This window comes from Rana temporaria, chromosome 8 (genome assembly GCF_905171775.1).
Source record: "Rana temporaria chromosome 8, aRanTem1.1, whole genome shotgun sequence".
In the NCBI taxonomy this organism is placed as follows: domain Eukaryota; kingdom Metazoa; phylum Chordata; class Amphibia; order Anura; family Ranidae; genus Rana; species Rana temporaria.
The window spans coordinates 66,050,425-66,067,833 of NC_053496.1; the positions used below are offsets into that span (position 1 = coordinate 66,050,425).

Consider the following 17,409-nt stretch of genomic DNA (forward strand, 5'->3'; position numbering starts at 1 on the left):
ACATTTTTTCTTTATGTTCTATCCTGCTGTTTTATATCTTTATATATGATAAGGCATTTGGACACATATATGTATAGGTAAGTACACTGATTTATGTTTAACATTTTTGTGTTCATGATATCCTTTATAACACAAGCAATCCAATTGAGTCCTGGCTGTTTAGGAAAACTTGACTATCAGTAGGCTTTGGTGAACCTCTTAAAAAAAACGTAAAACAAACTGTCCAAATGTATCGTAGAAATAATCTCAATGTTTTTTTTCCAGGAAAGTGTAAGTGCTATAAGGTTACATAACTAACCAACAATAATCAGTATAACAATGAAAAGGGGATCATTTATTATACAATACATCACAAGTTAATTGCATATTTTTAGCTGTATTTGCCAACAGAAAACATAATAACCACATGTTATTGATTGAGGTTGAGGATAGCAATGTAGCAGTTTTTATTTCTTTTTTTTTAAGTAGAAAATTATGTTTTCTATTTCCAAAGTATTGTAGATGCCCCAATAATTTATTAATCTACATCTCACAAATTCTGTTTTTGGATGTGTAGAAAGTTTAGCCCAGAGCAGAGATAAACAATGTTATGATTTAACACTGCCTGTCTGTCTACTACTGTTGAGACTTTGAAAGTTAACCTGTTTTGACCATCCACTGACAAATACAGAGAACGATGTACATTACCAGGTCTTTATTATGTTTATTTATTTATTTTATTTTATTCAAGAGCTTAAGTAGAGCTCACACTTGTTTTAAATATATTATATTACAAAAAAAACTAGGGAAGGAGAGGGGACTCTAATAAGGAAAGGTGCACTAAATGTCTTATCATTTGTTTGGTGAGGCAAAGACTGCATAAGCCTACTAACCATACTCTTATGCCGCGTACACACGACCGTTTTTCATGACGTGAAAAATGCCATTTTTTTAATTGGTCATTAAAAACGACCGTGTGTAGGCTCCAGAGCATTTTTCTCGGCGTGAAAAATGGGCATTAAAAATTTAGAACATGCTCTAATTTTTCTTGTTTTTCACGTCGTCATTTTTCACGTCATGAAAAACGTTTGCGTGTAGGGTTTAACGATGGGAAGAAAATGCGCATGCTCAGAAGCAAGTTATGAGACGGGAGCCCTCGTTCTGGTAAAACTAGCATTTGTAATGGAGATAGCACATTCGTCACGCTGTAACAGACTGAAAAGCACGAAGACTCTCACCAAACTCCCACCAAACTTTTACTAACACAAAATCAGCAAAAGCAGCCCAAAGGGTGGCACCATGCCAATGGAACTTCCCCTTTATAGTGCCATTGTATGTGTTGTACATCACCGCGCTTTGCTCAAGCATTTTTTTTTTCAAGAACGTGTGTATGCAAGGCAGGCTTGACAAGAATCACTTAGAGAAAAATGTAATTTTTCCCATGACATGAAAAATTGTCGTGTCTACGCAGCTTAAGGATCTTACTAAGTATGGTCCTATAACATAGACAAAGCTAATTTATATCATATTGGTTTTTCTTTTTCAAAAAACATCAACATCAACAACATTTTTATCATGTTTAGATCCTTATGAAGATCCTCTGAAATCACTCTGAAAATGAATTTAGAAGACATATTCAATGGAACAGGTTTCTCCATCAGAGGTCTATCTGACATCCCAGAGGTTCGCTTGCCTGTATTTCTGATTCTCTTACTCGTGTATTTTAGCATCATCTTTGGGAACTTAAGTATTTTTACCATTATTTTAGTAAATCCCAATTTGCACACTCCCATGTATATATTTTTGATGAACCTTTCAGCTGCAGACATCATATATGCTTCAAATATTTTACCAAATGTACTGAACATGCTGGTCACATTCTACAACGTTATTTCTTTTGCTAGATGCATGACCCAAATGTATTTTTACATAGCACTGACATGTACACAGGTACTCCTACTGGAGGTTATGGCATATGATCGATATTTAGCAATCTGTCATCCCCTAAGATATTTTCTGTTAATGAGTTTAGGTAAGTGTGCATCACTTGCTACCCTGGCATGGACCTTTAGTTTTGTAATCACGATAGGGCATATTGTGTTAATCTCTAAACTGTCCTTTTGTGGCTTGAGATTCATTGATCATTTTTATTGTGACATTGCTGCTATATTGAAGCTTACTTGCAGCAGTACCTTTGATGTTGAAATTATGAATTATATAGAGGGTGTACTGATAACATTTAATGCTTTTCTGTTTACCATAATATCTTACATGTTTATTATTTCCACAATTCTAAAGATTAAAACATCTAAAGGTCAACGTAAAGCATTTTCTACTTGTTCCTCCCACCTAACTTGTGTTATTATTTTCTATGGGACTTTATTTTGTTTATACATGAGACCTACATCAAGCTATTCTCCAGCAAGGGACAAGTTTTTTGCTCTTTTATCTGGTGTAATAATTCCAATATTGAACCCAATAATATATAGTTTGAAAAATCAAGAAATTAAAGTTGGGCTCAAAAATCTTAGGAGAAAAATAATGTATTAAGATCAACTAAGCAAATCATTTAAAATTATTATGATAGGAGCTAGAATGCTACCTTCAATTCCAGACAACTGTTGGGCCCGTACACACGAGAGGATCGATCCGCTGGAATTGATCCGCGGACCGGTTTCAGCGGATAGATCCCCTGGTGTGTACGATCCAGCGGATATTTTTCCGCGTTTTTTTTCCCCGGCGATGGATTTCCAGCGGATCAAAATTTCTTAACATGCTAAGAAATCGATCCGCTGGAATCCAGTCCAGTGGATTGATCCGATGGTCTGTGCAGACTCACTGGATCAATCCGTCCGAATCCATCCCTCGCATGCGTCGTAATGATTCGACGCATGCGTGGAAGTCCTTATATTACAGCGTCGCGCATGTCGCTGCGTCATCATCGCAGCGACGGTGCGACACGTCACCGCGGAGGGAATTCCGCTGGGATTTTGATCTCATGGTTAGTACAACCATGAGATCAAAATCCGCCAGAGGATTTATCCGCGGAAACGGACCTCCGGACCGTTTCCGCGGATCGATCCTCTCGTGTGTGTACTAGGCATTGGAGGTGTGGGGGAGACAATGCTACCCTAGGATTAATCTAGTGGGATTGTCCTGGTATTCAATCTCTTTGATACAATGTTTTGCATTATTTAATTAAGTCACCTTGTGTGGCATACATGCACCCCTCAAATTGCCCTTCTGACAATCCTACCTGGATCTGTTTTTCTCATTAAGAAGGGCCTCCTTTGCTTATTTCTATTCAAAGCTTACGCAGTTATACCACGCCACTGGAAATCTTCGGTTAGACCCACAACTCCTAAGTGGGCCAAGAAATTGTGCCACATTATGAAGGCTGAGAAAATGATGGTGCAGTTATGCGAGAGACTAGCCCATTTTGACATCTGGTGTCCTTGGCTGCTCTACTTGGACTCCGACAATTTTAAATCAAATTTATAGCCTTATTTTGACTATTCTAGATGTATTTGGAACCAGCCAAGGCTATGGTTCAATGCACAGATCCCGATGTCACTTTTTTTCTTCTTTCTCCTTTCTCCCCTCTCTTTCCTCTTCTGTTGCTAGTCTGTTTGAGTTAATATGAGCCATACACATGTCATGTACTTTCCACATGGTCTATAATTCAGTGTTATGTTTTCCCGTGAAGGGTTGAATATATTGTTTATTTTCTATGTATAACTGATGTTATATTGATCTTTTGTGGATGACATTATACTGTACATATGATGTGCCATTGTAGCCATTTCGGGCCCGTGGTAGTATCGTTCATGTAATCCTACTATGTGTATGACCCTATATGGCTTGCTATACCTTGTTTGTCTATTTTCTTTTTAAAAAAAAAAAAAAAAAATTTGAAACATAAAAATGATGAAAAAGGGCTTGTTAGTCTGAATACAATGTTCTAATCTCTTGCATCACATGCTTTGTATAATTAACTACACAACTACATATTTAACTATATAATTTACATTATTGTGTAACTAAAAAAATACATGTTTTATTTTATATATATATACAGTACAGACCAAAAGATGGTCCAACTAAACGCAAACCGGATGGAATCGCATGCCGCTGCAAGATGCTGTGGTAGCCATGCTGGTTCAGTATGCCTTCAATTTTGAATAAATCCCCAACAGTGTAACCAGCAAAGCACCTCCACACCATCACACCTCCTCCTCCATGCTTCACGGTGGGAACCAGGCATGAAGAGCCCATCCGTTCACCTTTTCTGTGTCGCACAAAGACACGGGGGTTGGAACCAAAGATCTCAAGTTTGGACTCATCAGACCAAAGCACAGATGTCCATTCCTTGTGTTCTTTAGCCCAAACAAGTCTCTTCTGCTTGTTGCCTTTCTTTAGCAGTGGTTTCCTAGCAGATATTCTACCATGAAGGCCTGATTCACACAGTCTCCTCTTAACAGTTCTAGAGATGTGTCTGCTGCAAAAGGTGGCTACTTTGAAGAACCTAGAATATGAAATATATTTTCAGTTGTTTCACACTTTTTTGTTATGTATAATTCCACATGTGTTAATTCATAGTTTTGATGCCTTCAGTGTGAATCTACAATTTTCATAGTCATGAAAATAAAGAAAACTCTTTGAATGAGAAGATGTGTCCAAATTTTTGGTCTGTACTGTATATATATATATATATATATATATATATATATATATATATATATATACGTATATATACAGGCATCTAGACGTGGTGAAGCCGACTTCCTAAGGTTCAAACTGAGCATCAGAATGGGGAAGAAAGTGGATTTAGGTGACTTTGAATGTGGCGTGGTTGTTGGTGCCAGATGAGCTGGTCTGAGTGTTTCAAAAACTGCTGATCTACTGGGATGTTCACGCACCACTATCTCTAGGGCTTACAGAGAATGGTCCGAGAAAGAGAAAATATCTAGTGCAAGGTACCCGCAGTGGCGAATGTGGTATTCAACCCTCACCGTCTTCACCAAGCAGCTGGTGAAGCTCACACTATGTTGTCACAAACAAAAATGACACTCTCAACCCCCCTCTGCATTAAAGGGGTTGTAAAGGAAACATTTTTTTCCCAAAATAGCTTCCTTTACCTTAGTGCAGTCCTCCTTCACTTACCTCATCCTTCGATTTTGCTTTTAAATGTCCTTATTTCTTCTGAGAATTGCTCACCTCCTGTTCGTCTGTCTGTAACTACACACCGTAATGCAAGGCTTTCTTCCTGGTGTGGAGAAAGCCTCTTAAAGGGGGCGAGCAGAAGTGTCAGGACGCCCACTAACACACAGCTCCTTTCTCTATCTGCAAAGTAGAGAGTGTCCTGACTTGCCTGCTCGCCCCCTCCCCCCTCAAGAGGCTTTCTCCACACCAGGGAGAAAGCCTTGCATTACAGTGTGTCGTTACAGACAGAAGAACAGGAAGTGAGGATTTCTCAGAAGAAATAAGGACATTTAAAAGCAAAATCAAAGTATGAGGTAAGTGAAGAAGGACTGCACTAAGGTAAAGTAAGGTATTTAGGGGGAAAAAAATCCTTTACAACCCCTTTAAGATTTCCCAGCTCTTAATCTAGGTGTCAGCATACTGAGAGTGAACAACACTAGGTTTAGTTAACCACTCAGTTCACCTGCTAATTTGCCACCAGATATTTATATCAACCTTCAAAATTCCTGCAAAAATAATTATGACTTTTAATCAAAGTCTGTAATACACACTGATATGACCGACAGGAATACTTCATATATTTACCAGATAGCAGTGCTCTTCAAAGAGACAGGGATTCTATAAGTTCTGTTGGTGAAACGGTGCAAAATATTTACAGAAAAAGGGTATTATAAAGGAATAAAAAAACAATAATGCAACAGTAAACAAAAAGAGATCAAGAAGGAAAGTACTTAAAGAGGTATTAAACCCAAAACAAAAAAATTAAATAATATATTGCAGCTTACCAATCATTAGATGTGGTGGTTGCATTTGTTTTATTTTTTTTAGCCCCCCCCCTTTTTTTATAGTAATTTGCCCCCTTAACACAGCTCATGTATTACAGTGCCCCCACTCTGGATGAAGGAGCACATGGGCACCTTTTGACAGCAGGATTGTCAGCCTGAGAGGAGGGTAGTATTAGATGTATTAGCGGATTTAAATACACTAGCAAATTGAAGCCAAATTCCAGCTAACACTTTATAAGCAGTTATAGCAAACTGTTTTTTTTTTTCTTTTAGGATAAACGTTCTACATATCGTAAATAAATAAGAGCTAATCATTTATAGGGCCTCTATCAGTAGTAAATGGTTTGTCTCAACCCTATAACTGCTACATTTGCAAGACAGCTTGTTCTGTTGAAAAACAACATACTTACTGGCCAGATCACTAGGTAAAAATAAAGGACAGGAAGCCTAAAAGAAAAAAAAACGAATGCAGCCATCACATCTAAGAATTGGTAAGCTGCAATATAAACCTTAGTGGATGTTCTTCACTTGATGATAAAGCAGAGCTCCAGACTGGTTAGGCAGTCTGCCTTTTCTGGTTCCTGAGGAGGATGTGGACATAAAAGACTTGATCAATCATGGGGTCTGAAGATCATGGCGGATGGGATATCAAAGCCATTTTGATCATGCAGCTGCAAACTTTATGAGATGTAGATTTCTAAATGTGTTAATATTCCAAGTATACCACATGCCGCAATTCAATAACTTATATTTTATTGTGCAACATTAAATGACCTTTTAAATAATATTGAAGGGTTAGTATATTGTGGGAATTTCAATGAGGCAGTGGCTATAAGTAAGTCAATGACTCCATCCCTAGTAGTTTTATATAACAAGGAGAGGAGAAGGGACACAAGGGGGGAGAAGGAAAGGACATGTGTAAACCTAGGTAGCAGAAAAGCCTTAGGACTATGAGTGAGACAGCGACTGGTAAGCTATGCCATGACCCCTAGCCCTATTACTTGTAAAGAGGAAAGCATACATGGGGAAGGGAAAAAGGGGGAAGGGCGGGGATGATCGGGAAGGCAGGAAATGGGAATTGTGGTACTTTATGATGAAACACACCACCGAAAAATGAATCAATTGATGAATTAAAATGACATTTAATGGATACAGCAAAGTATCCTGAGCAAAGGACATATATAGCAATAGGTACTGTACAAATAGTAATAGGCATGATTGGTAAATCATAAGATACATAGCATAAAACATAAATAAACCTATGGTGTAACATCATATGCATCGCTGTGTCCAACTTGTTGTATATGATATACAATAGAAATACATAAAGACAAAATTGTCTGAAAACATGATAAACATGCTGTTGGTTAGCAAGATATAAAATTCATTGATTCATGATTCTCGGAGGTAAAAAATACATGGTAAGATATAGTTACTGTGACAGAACATCAATAAAAAGCTTGACGCGTTTCGTGGATAACTTCCACTCATCAGGAACAAGTATGGCCTGGGTATATCTGTGAATATAATAAAGTAAAATGCTCTAAATGGTAGTTTAGTACATATATAAAAACCTAGGAGGGGACATAAAGTAGAGTCTCAACACTCTTACCTATGGGTAGATTAGTAGTAGGATAGCGTAAATTTTAACCAACAATGTTGGCAACCAAGAGCACTGTGGAAAGCATAATCCCCGGGGGGAGCTGAGGTGGTGGTACTGCGGCAGCAACATGGCAAATGAACACTGGTAGCTGGACATTGGATAGAAGAAAATCCCCATAGTTGGGGTATGTATTGGGTGGTAGCCCGTAAGGTTCCTGTGGATATATTAAGTAATAATAAGGTATCAGTGAAGTGGCTAGCACTAGCTAGGGAGTAGAAAAAAAGATGTGACCATTATCCAAAGGAACGGGGTTCCATGAAAAGAACACCTGGTTATAGTGGCAAAGTGACACCAAGGTGAGTGACTGGAGAAGAACCAGGCTAGAGGTCATGGCATAGCTTACCAGCCGCTGTCTCACTCATAGTCCTAAAGCTATTCTGCTACCCAGGTTTACACACGTCCTTTCCTTCTCCCCCCTCGTGTCCCTTCTCCCCTCCTTGTTATATAAGACTTTTTAAACAAGACCGCTCATGACATTTCCTTAAAAGACACTTTCCTTGCAAGAAGTAATGTGCCTCACAGGCCTGCTGTCCTATTGAAGATAGGAGTATTTTGTCTTTAAATGATAATAGGGATCTTCTTCATTTTGTGGAATAACCAGTATTAACCTAATTTAATCATAACAGAGGTTTTTAATTATGTATAGTTTATAGCTAAACCAGTTAATGTTGACTTTGCATTCCACTGCTTGTTAAAACATTTATAAAATGCCGTAAAACCTGTTTCTTTGAGGAGAAGGGGAAGAGGCCTATGTTCTTCACCACTGGGATATAGTGCCTTGCAAGGGGGAGGGCATTTGCCTTCCCCTTGGAAGGTACCCCATGTATCATACTAAGCATGTGGCCTTGTATGGTACTGGAAGGGGGGGGAGAGAAATACTTGCTGCCCTCCGTTTCCTAGCCACCTAGCCCTTATTAACCACTTGACATCCAGCTCATGCACGTATACTGTGGCAGGTTGGCAGCCCTACGTGAATCGCCGTACCTGTACAGCGGCTCGCACAGGCGCAGCTGCGGGTGGGCACACGCTGCTTTGGGAGCATTCCCGCTGGTCGGGTGGACTCGATGTCCACTAGCAATTGCCTAGTACAGAGGCAGATTGGGGATCTGCCAGTGTAAACAAGCGGATCCCCTTCTGCCCTGTTGTCCAGGGCTTCAATGAGGCAACACATGTGCGCCGATATTGGCAACGCATGCGCAATCAGGTATCATCATCACCCAGTGGCCGGGCTGGATGAGTGTGGAAGGTTGGAGCATTATAAAGGGCCTAGTCTGACTTACCCATTTGACATATGGCGGTGGATGCACATGGCTGAACCTCTCCATCCAGGTATTGCACAGCTTTTATTATACAACTGATGACTTGTATGTGTGTGTATATTCATACACGCATACTGAATTAACTATTTTTCATTCTTGCAAGGCTCTCTATGGAATATACCTCTATGAGCTACTATATATATATATATATATATATATATATATATATATATATATATATATATACATATATATATGTATATATATATATATATTCCAGGATTTACCCTGGGATGAATAAATTCGTCTTCCTACAACTACTACTTTTATCTGCTGGATCTTGAATCTAGTTGATTTGCTCTACCGCAACAATAGAAATAAGAAACCCTTTGTACAAGAAAGAAGGTAACTATATAACGGTTGCCTAGCTGCAGGTCTCTTGGTCACGTAAGGCACTAAGAAGGGTATATGAAAAAAAATAAAATAAACAGAGACAAGGCTCTTCTAAGAATCAGTAAAAAGTAACATTTAAATAGTAATTAAAGCGGTATTAGACCTGAAACCATAAATGTAATACAGTTCAGCTTACCAATAATTAGTAGACATGTGCACACTGAAATATTTTGTTTTGGAATTTTGTTTTTGTTCAAAAATACATTTAGTTCTCCCGAAATTCGTTTTTATTCATTTTGTTTAATTAAAAATGCATTAGTCCAAAAATCCGAATTAATTAAGGTCGAATCTGTCATTGAAGGCTTATGGTGTCGGTCGAAAATTCGAAAAAGATTCGACGGAGCAGCTTAACTGTACGATGCCGCAAAAGTACATTTCGGGTCGAATGTTCAGCCTACAAGCTATAGAATTCTAATGTTGTATGACACTAGTGATAATTATATTTATAAATTATTATTACTAGTAGTGTTGCTCACGAATATTCGCATTGCGAATATTCGTTCCGAATATGGCATATTTGAATATTTGCGAATAACTTTTTCAATTTTATTTTTAAAACAGATCACATCCTAGTGATCTCCATCGACGTCTAAAAGCATTGCTGGTATGATTAGAGACCCTGGGCCGAGTAGCTAAGCTGAGGCGATCCTTTTATGTTGCCGAATATTCGCAATCGCGAATATTCGATTTCCGAATATTCGCGAATACTTTCTCCGCCCTTCTTTTGCATCAGAGCCAATCAGAGTTCTCCTACCACAGTTGTCATAGGAGAGAGTGGAGTGTTTCTGTGCGTTTTTCCAGTGTATCACATCTTCAAAGAATTTTCCATCTTTTGTCCCGTGTCATCATTTGCATTTCACCTCTTTAATGAGAATAATAACTGTTTAACATAAAGACATTTAAGAGATGTCAACGTAAACGGTTTACTTGTATTTTCCAAATCTATGGTTATTCAATATTTATTAAACTAATCAATATACAAATTGGTCAAAGTAAACCCTCAAATCTATATAATAATGTATTTATTTTATTAATACCTTGTTAGTTGCAGGGTCCATTACGTAAAACCACACTTTTTCCAAAGGGCAGGTGAAATTGAATGTTTCAAAATTTCGCAATCAATTTCGCATTCACATTAGCGAAATTTCGCAATCAGTTTCGCATTCGCATTAGCGAAATTTCTTTTTGATAAAATATCACGAATATTCGATTTTAGCGAATATTTCACGAATATTCGGCTATATATTCGTGATATATCGCGAAATCGAATATGGCGTATTCCGCTCAACACTAATTACTAGTCAACAGACATTCAAATTCTTCTATAGTCTATGGGCCGAGCATTTGACCGAAAATGTACGGTTGCAGCATCGTAAAGTTTAGTTGCTTGTCGAATCTTCTTAGAACTTCTTTGAACTTTCGACAGACACCATAAGCCTTCAATGACAGATTCAACATTTGTATGTTTTTCTCTGCTTCGTCGAATCTTCGTCGTTCATGACGCATGGTCTACACCAACACTGTCTCTATAATTATGAATCTTTTCTCTCTATGTAGAATAATCTTGGACTAATAGAGTTAAGGTTAGGCACATTCGACCACAGATTCGACAGTCACAGATCGCTATTGTCAGCGGCATTTTTTTATGACGGATCTTTCGGATTTCGGATTCTGTGCGTTCATTTTCGTGCAAATTCGGACAAAAATGCATTCGGACAAAAACGAATGTGCATGTCTAATAATTAGATGTCTAATAATGTCTAATAATTAGCTGTATTAGTTTTATTTTTTAAGGCTTTTTTTCCCTCTGTTTTCACCTGATGACCTGGCCAGTAACACATCTTCTGTATTTGAGTGCCTCCACCCTGGACAGCAGCATTGTCAGATGGGGAGGGGGGGGGTGTTAGATGTACTAGCAGAATTAGATACACTAACAAATTGAAGCCAAACACCAATTCAGTTACAGCAACAGTTTTGTTTCCTTTTGGGATAAAGGTTTTACTTAAATAAAAAAAAGCTGACTTTTGTATGCACCCCTGTCAGTGGTAAATGGTTTGACTCAATCCCCCTTATTGATACATATGCAGGAGAGCTTGTTCTGTTAAATAACAACATACTTACTGGCAAGATCCCTAGATGAAAATAAAAGCAAGAAAGGCAAAAAAAGAAAACAAATACAGCCATCTTATCTAAGAATTGATAAGCTGCAATATCATAAATTCTTGCTTTTGGGTTTAAGCCCAGGTTTACACTGGACTGCGGGAATGAAGCCGTGCGAGTTCAGCGCGATTTTGGCCGCGATTACAGGGACATCTGTGCAGGTTTCAACTTTTTGAAATCGGTGCAGTGCCACAGATGCGGCGTCGCCCCGATCAGGATGGTGCAATTGCCGCCAATTTGACATGCAATTTGACATGTCAAATTGCATGTCAAAACGCACCAGTATGAACCAGGGCTGTTACTGCTTTAAAGTGTCACTAAACTCAGTGTGGATATGAATAGTACTCAGCAGTCATAATGAATCACTTAGCATCTTCTGCTCTTTTGGAGAGGTACAACACAGAGTGAGACCAGGTCCCGGTTTTAGCTAGAAAGCAATCTACAGGAATAGTGCAGTAAAGGGTCACCTATTGACAGAGCCACCGTATCCATCAGTGACCAGTGTTTGTATGTAAAGGTGCCATCAGAACCATAGCTCCTTCCCTCCACTGCATGTTACAATGGTGCTAAAAATGGAAGTCGTAATATCAAAATTATTATAGCTTAAAACATGTATGGTAAAACTTTAATAAAAAAAAAAATCGATTGACAGGTAAAAATAGTAATAAGTTAATCAAAAAAAATGTGAAAAAGAAAACCCTTGTACATTGAACGGAAAAGTGTATCAAATAAAACAGGTATGTGTCCTTAAATATACAGTGCCTTGCGAAAGTATTCGGCCCCCTTGAACTTTGCCACCTTTTGCCACATTTCAGGCTTCAAACATAAAGATATAAAACTGTAATTTTTTTTGAAGAATCAACAACAAGTGGGACACAATCATGAAGTGGAACGAAATTTATTGGATATTTCAAACTTTTTTAACAAATAAAAAACTGAAAAATCGGGCGTGCAAAATTATTCAGCCCCCTTAAGTTGATACTTTGTAGCGCCACCTTTTTCTGCGATTACAGCTGTAAGTCGCTTGGGGTATGTCTCTATTAGTTTTGCACATTGAGAGACATTGAGAGAAATTTTTACCCCTTCCTCCTTGCAAAACAGCTCGAGCTCAGTGAGGTTGGATGGAGAGCGTTTGTGAACAGCAGTTTTCAGTTCTTTCCACAGATTCTCGATTGGATTCAGGTCTGGACTTTGACTTGGCCATTCTAACACCTGGATATGTTTATTTGTAAACCATTCCATTGTAGATTTTGCTTTATGTTTTGGATTATTGTCTTGTTGGAAAACAAATATCCGTCCCAGTCTCAGGTCTTTTGCAGACTCCATCAGGTTTTCTTCCAGAATGGTTTTATATTTGGCTCCATCCATCTTCCCATCAATTTTAACCATCTTCTCTGTCCCTGCTGAAGAAAAGCAGGCCCAAACCATGATGCTGCCACCACCATGTTTGACAGTGGGGATGGTGTGTTCAGGGTGATGAGCTGTGTTGCTTTTACGCCAAACATAACGTTTTGCATTGTTGCCAAAAGTTCGATTTTGGTTTCATCTGACCAGAGCACCTTCTTCCACATGTTTGGTGTGTCTCCCAGGTGGCTTGTGGCAAACTTTAAACAACACTTTTTATGGATATCTATAAGAAATGGCTTTCTTCTTGCCACTCTTCCATAAAGGCCAGATTTGTGCAGTATACGACTGATTGTTGTCCTATGGACAGAGTCCCCCACCTCAGCTGTAGATCTCTGCAGTTCCTCCAGAGTGATCATGGGCCTCTTGGCTGCATCTCTGACCAGTCTTCTCCTTGTATGAGCTGAAAGTTTAGAGGGACGGCCAGGTCTTCTTAGATTTGCAGTGGTCTGATACTCATTCCATTTCAATATTATTGCTTGCACAGTGCTCCTTGGGAAATCCTTTTGTATCCAAATCTGGCTTTAAACGTCTCCACAACAGTATCTCAGACCTGCCTGGTGTGTTCCTTGTTCTTCATGATGCTCTCTGCGCTTTAAACGGACCTCTGAGACAATCACAGTGCAGGTGCATTTATACAGAGACTTGATTACACACAGGTGGATTCTATTTATCATCATTAGTCATTTAGGTCAACATTGGATCATTCAGAGATCCTCACTGAACTTCTGGAGAGAGTTTGCTGCACTGAAAGTAAAGGGGCTGAATAATTTTGCACGCCCAATTTTTCAGTTTTTTATTTGTTAAAAAAGTTTGAAATATCCAATAAATTTCGTTCCACTTCATGATTGTGTCCCACTTGTTGTTGATTCTTCAAAAAAAAAATACAGTTTTATATCTTTATGTTTGAAGCCTGAAATGTGGCAAAAGGTCGCAAAGTTCAAGGGGGCATAATACTTTCGCAAGGCACTGTATATAAAAAGTATTTAGGTATGAAAATTTGTCACACAGATATTGCCAAGTTAACTAATGCATGCTGTTGCTGACATGCTAAATATGGTCTTAATATCTAAGCAACAATAACCTCTGGTCACAACTGTAGAAAAGTGCTGACTGTATCAGGAAAAAAGCTATAATTCTCTGATAGACCAGTCAGTTTGTGACATATAAGTTGATGACATAAGGGCAAAATGTTATATAATTTTTCAACAACATATTTTATGAAATCTTTTTTTATCATAATGTACCATTTAGAATTTCAGGCAACACAAACTAATCGTTGGTCCTCCTCTTGCATGGAATATTATATGATTACATTAATACAAACCACAATGCAATTTCACAGTGAGTTCACAGTGAGTTCCCTAAGGAAAACTCTCTCTATAAAACATTCTTTGCTTGCTGCATTGTCATAAAGGTGGCTTTGTTGCAAATGTATGGACATGCAACAAATAATATAGGAGTGTTCAGTAGGTGAGGTTCAATTGCTTAGAAACACTTAACAACTGTACAACTGTACAACTGCACACACAAGATGATTGTTGCATTTTATGAGTCTTTTTTTTTTTTTTTTAACTGGTATTCTTCTGCTACTCCACACAATTTAATGAGGTTGCACAATATACTTTTCTTTCTTTAACTGGTACACTTCTGCTACTTTACACAATTTGGATTCGATTGCTTAGCAACACTTTACAGGGGTAAATAACGAAATTGCCTGCACACTTTTAATTACTTAACTGAAATATTATTGTAATAATAAATTTGTTTTTAACAAATTCATAATACATACATAATTATGTAGACTCATATATAAGATAAGGGACGAGGTGATTGTTGGATTTTATGAGTCTTTTCTTTTTTTAACTGGTATACTTCTGCTATTCATACAAATTTGATGAGGTTGCACAATATACTTTTCTTTATTGTTACCAGTAATCAGTTTATTGGTTTATTAAAAAAAAAAAAATGGGAAACAATGTAGGTCAGAAATAGTCAGTGTCAGCGGACAGATCCGATCGCGTGTACAGGCTAGCGGACAGATTTCCAGCGGACAAATGTTTCTTAGCATGCTAAGAAACATGTCCGCTGGAAAGCTGTCCGGCGGACATGTCCGCTGGTTAGTACACCTAACCAGCGGACAGATATCTCCCGCATGCGTCGAATGGATTCGACGCATGCGTGGAAGTATTTTACTTCCGGGTTTGGTGACGTGGTAGCGTCAACGTCACCGCCACGTGACCGCGCTGTCTGTCCGTGGGGATTTCGGTTTGATGGTGTGTACAGCCATCAGACCGAAATCTCCGAGCGGACATGTATCGGACATGTCCGATGGTGTGTACGAGGCCTGAGATTTATTTTTCAGTACTAAATGAGATTTACAAATTTTTGTAACTTATCACCGACCAATTAGTATTGTTTAACTGCAACTGTGAATCATTACTGTACCGAAAAAAGTGTCTGTATGTTTATGATAAACATGGGTGTCCAGAGACTGGTAGAGCACCTCACCATTTCCTTGTGTCTGGCATTGTTCGATTACTGGCTATAGATAGCTTAGTAAGCTCAGAGCAGAATATTTTGTGAGGCTGCATTTTTGGGAGAATTGTAGATCTGAGGAAAATCAAAAACAGCATTTTAGCTTGCACATGATTGGATAATAAAATCAGCAGCGCTTCCCCCTCATTTCAAATCTTGCCCTTAGATCTACAGCGACTGCACTTTCAAGTGCACTTGTAGTGCACTTGTAGTGGAAAGTGAATTTGCCTTTAGTAAATAACCCTCTTACTGTTCATAGATACATAGTTACATAGTTAGTCAAGTTAAAAAAAGACACAAGTCCATCCAGTTCAACCAAAAAAATAATAATACACTCCCATATACACAATCCCTCATCCACAGTTGATCCAGAGAAAGGCAAAAAAAAACAGCAAAGCATGATCCAATTTGCTACAGCAGGGGAAAAAATGTCTTCCTGAGCCCCCGAGAGGCAATCGGATTTTCCCTGGATCAACTTTACCTATACATGTTAGCAGGGCTTTTTTTTAGCTGGAACTTGGTGGAACTCAGTTCCACCACCTCTGAATCAGGCCCTTTGCTCCCTGCTCAGCACTATCACTGGTAAACACAGAAGTCCGGCTTCTGTGTTTACCAGTGAAAGCTTGTCTCCCAGTAGCTCACACAGATTGCATCTCCTGAGTGTCTCCCACTGAGTGCAGGATGGGGACCAGGAAGATGCAGGTGCCGCGGTGCATTGCGTATGCCAACACACCCACTGGATGACCTCCCTGCAAGTTAGAGAGAAGGAGCCACCTACAATGTGCAGGGAGATACTAGAGCCGGCTGGATGCTTCAATTTTATATGCAAAAAAAAATCAGGTAGGGGGCAAATACTTTTTCACACAACTGTATATGCTGTGAACAAGGCCTTGCTAAACTCCCAAATATTGGTTCATAAAAAAGACAGCAGACTATGTGAACAGTTGGGCCTTGTTCACAACATACATGCATAACTGATGGAAAATTGTGCAGATTTCACCTGCATAGAATATTTTGGTCTTGTCCACATCATGTACTGAGACATACATTTTTCTAACGTAGGTCTCTGCAAGCATATCACGTTCACACCACAATGTTGGTGTCATTTGAGTATTTTTCTCTGCAGAAAAAATACGCACATGATACCAATGTTGTTTTCAATGTGCACTGACAACAAATACTGTCAATGTGCATTGATAGCTGGTGCCTTCACTATAGTTCCAGCTCCTCTGAACCTGTGAGGGTGGTACCAGGAGGAGTGTTGACAGTCGGAGCACATGGCTGAATGTTGCAGGAGGCAAGATCCTGTGTATGGTAGTGACTGAATGCAGACTGCAGAGAGTGTAGCAGAGAGTGGGGGCACACAGCTGGATCAGGCTGTATGCAGCAAGAGGTGAGATCATAATACTGTAGCATTATGTACAATTATGGCATAACATAATGCTATTATATTCTCACCTCCTGCTACATTCAACCTGATCCATCTGTGTGCCCCCACTCTCTGCTCCACCCTCTGCAGTCTGCATTCAGTGTTGTTATACACAGGATGTTACCTCCTGTTCTCTGCTCCCCCCTCCCCTCTTCTCCCCTTGCAGTTTGTATTTACTCATTCCACAGCTTTCATATAAAGTACATTTGTTCTGTGCTAGTTGTCTTCAGTCTAATGACCAACATAATTCAACACCTTTTCTCTGAGCCCAAGTCATCCCAGACACATAACCTGTAACTGGGCAGTAAAAGGAGAAGCAACACAGGGACTGATTTGCTAAAACTGGAGAGCACAACATCTAGTGCTTCTGTATATTATAGCCAATTAGTTTCTAAATTCAGTTTGTTCAATTACGCTTTGACAAATAAAAACTGGACGCTGATTGGCTACCATGTTTATAATAGCTCACTACAGTATCAGCCAGTTTTCTCTTCCTGACAAAAAATCTGCACATTAACTCATCAGCTTCTTATTCTG

At 38.8% G+C, this 17,409-nt stretch overlaps 1 protein-coding gene across 1 annotated transcript; it reads left to right on the forward strand.

Moving 5' to 3' along the window:
- The first annotated feature begins 1,570 nt into the window (after positions 1–1,570).
- LOC120910675 (olfactory receptor 1044-like) lies at positions 1,571–2,593 on the forward strand. The gene has a single exon (XM_040322428.1). It carries the CDS (start codon positions 1,597–1,599, stop codon positions 2,527–2,529), a length of 933 nt encoding a protein of 310 aa, XP_040178362.1. The 5' UTR covers positions 1,571–1,596; the 3' UTR covers positions 2,530–2,593.
- Positions 2,594–17,409: the final 14,816 nt, after the last annotated feature.

What these genes read in the sequence shown, in the direction of transcription:
- LOC120910675 (XM_040322428.1), top strand. Translation starts at nt 1,597, where the DNA reads ATGAATTTAGAAGACATATTCAATGGAACAGGTTTCTCCATCAGAGGT.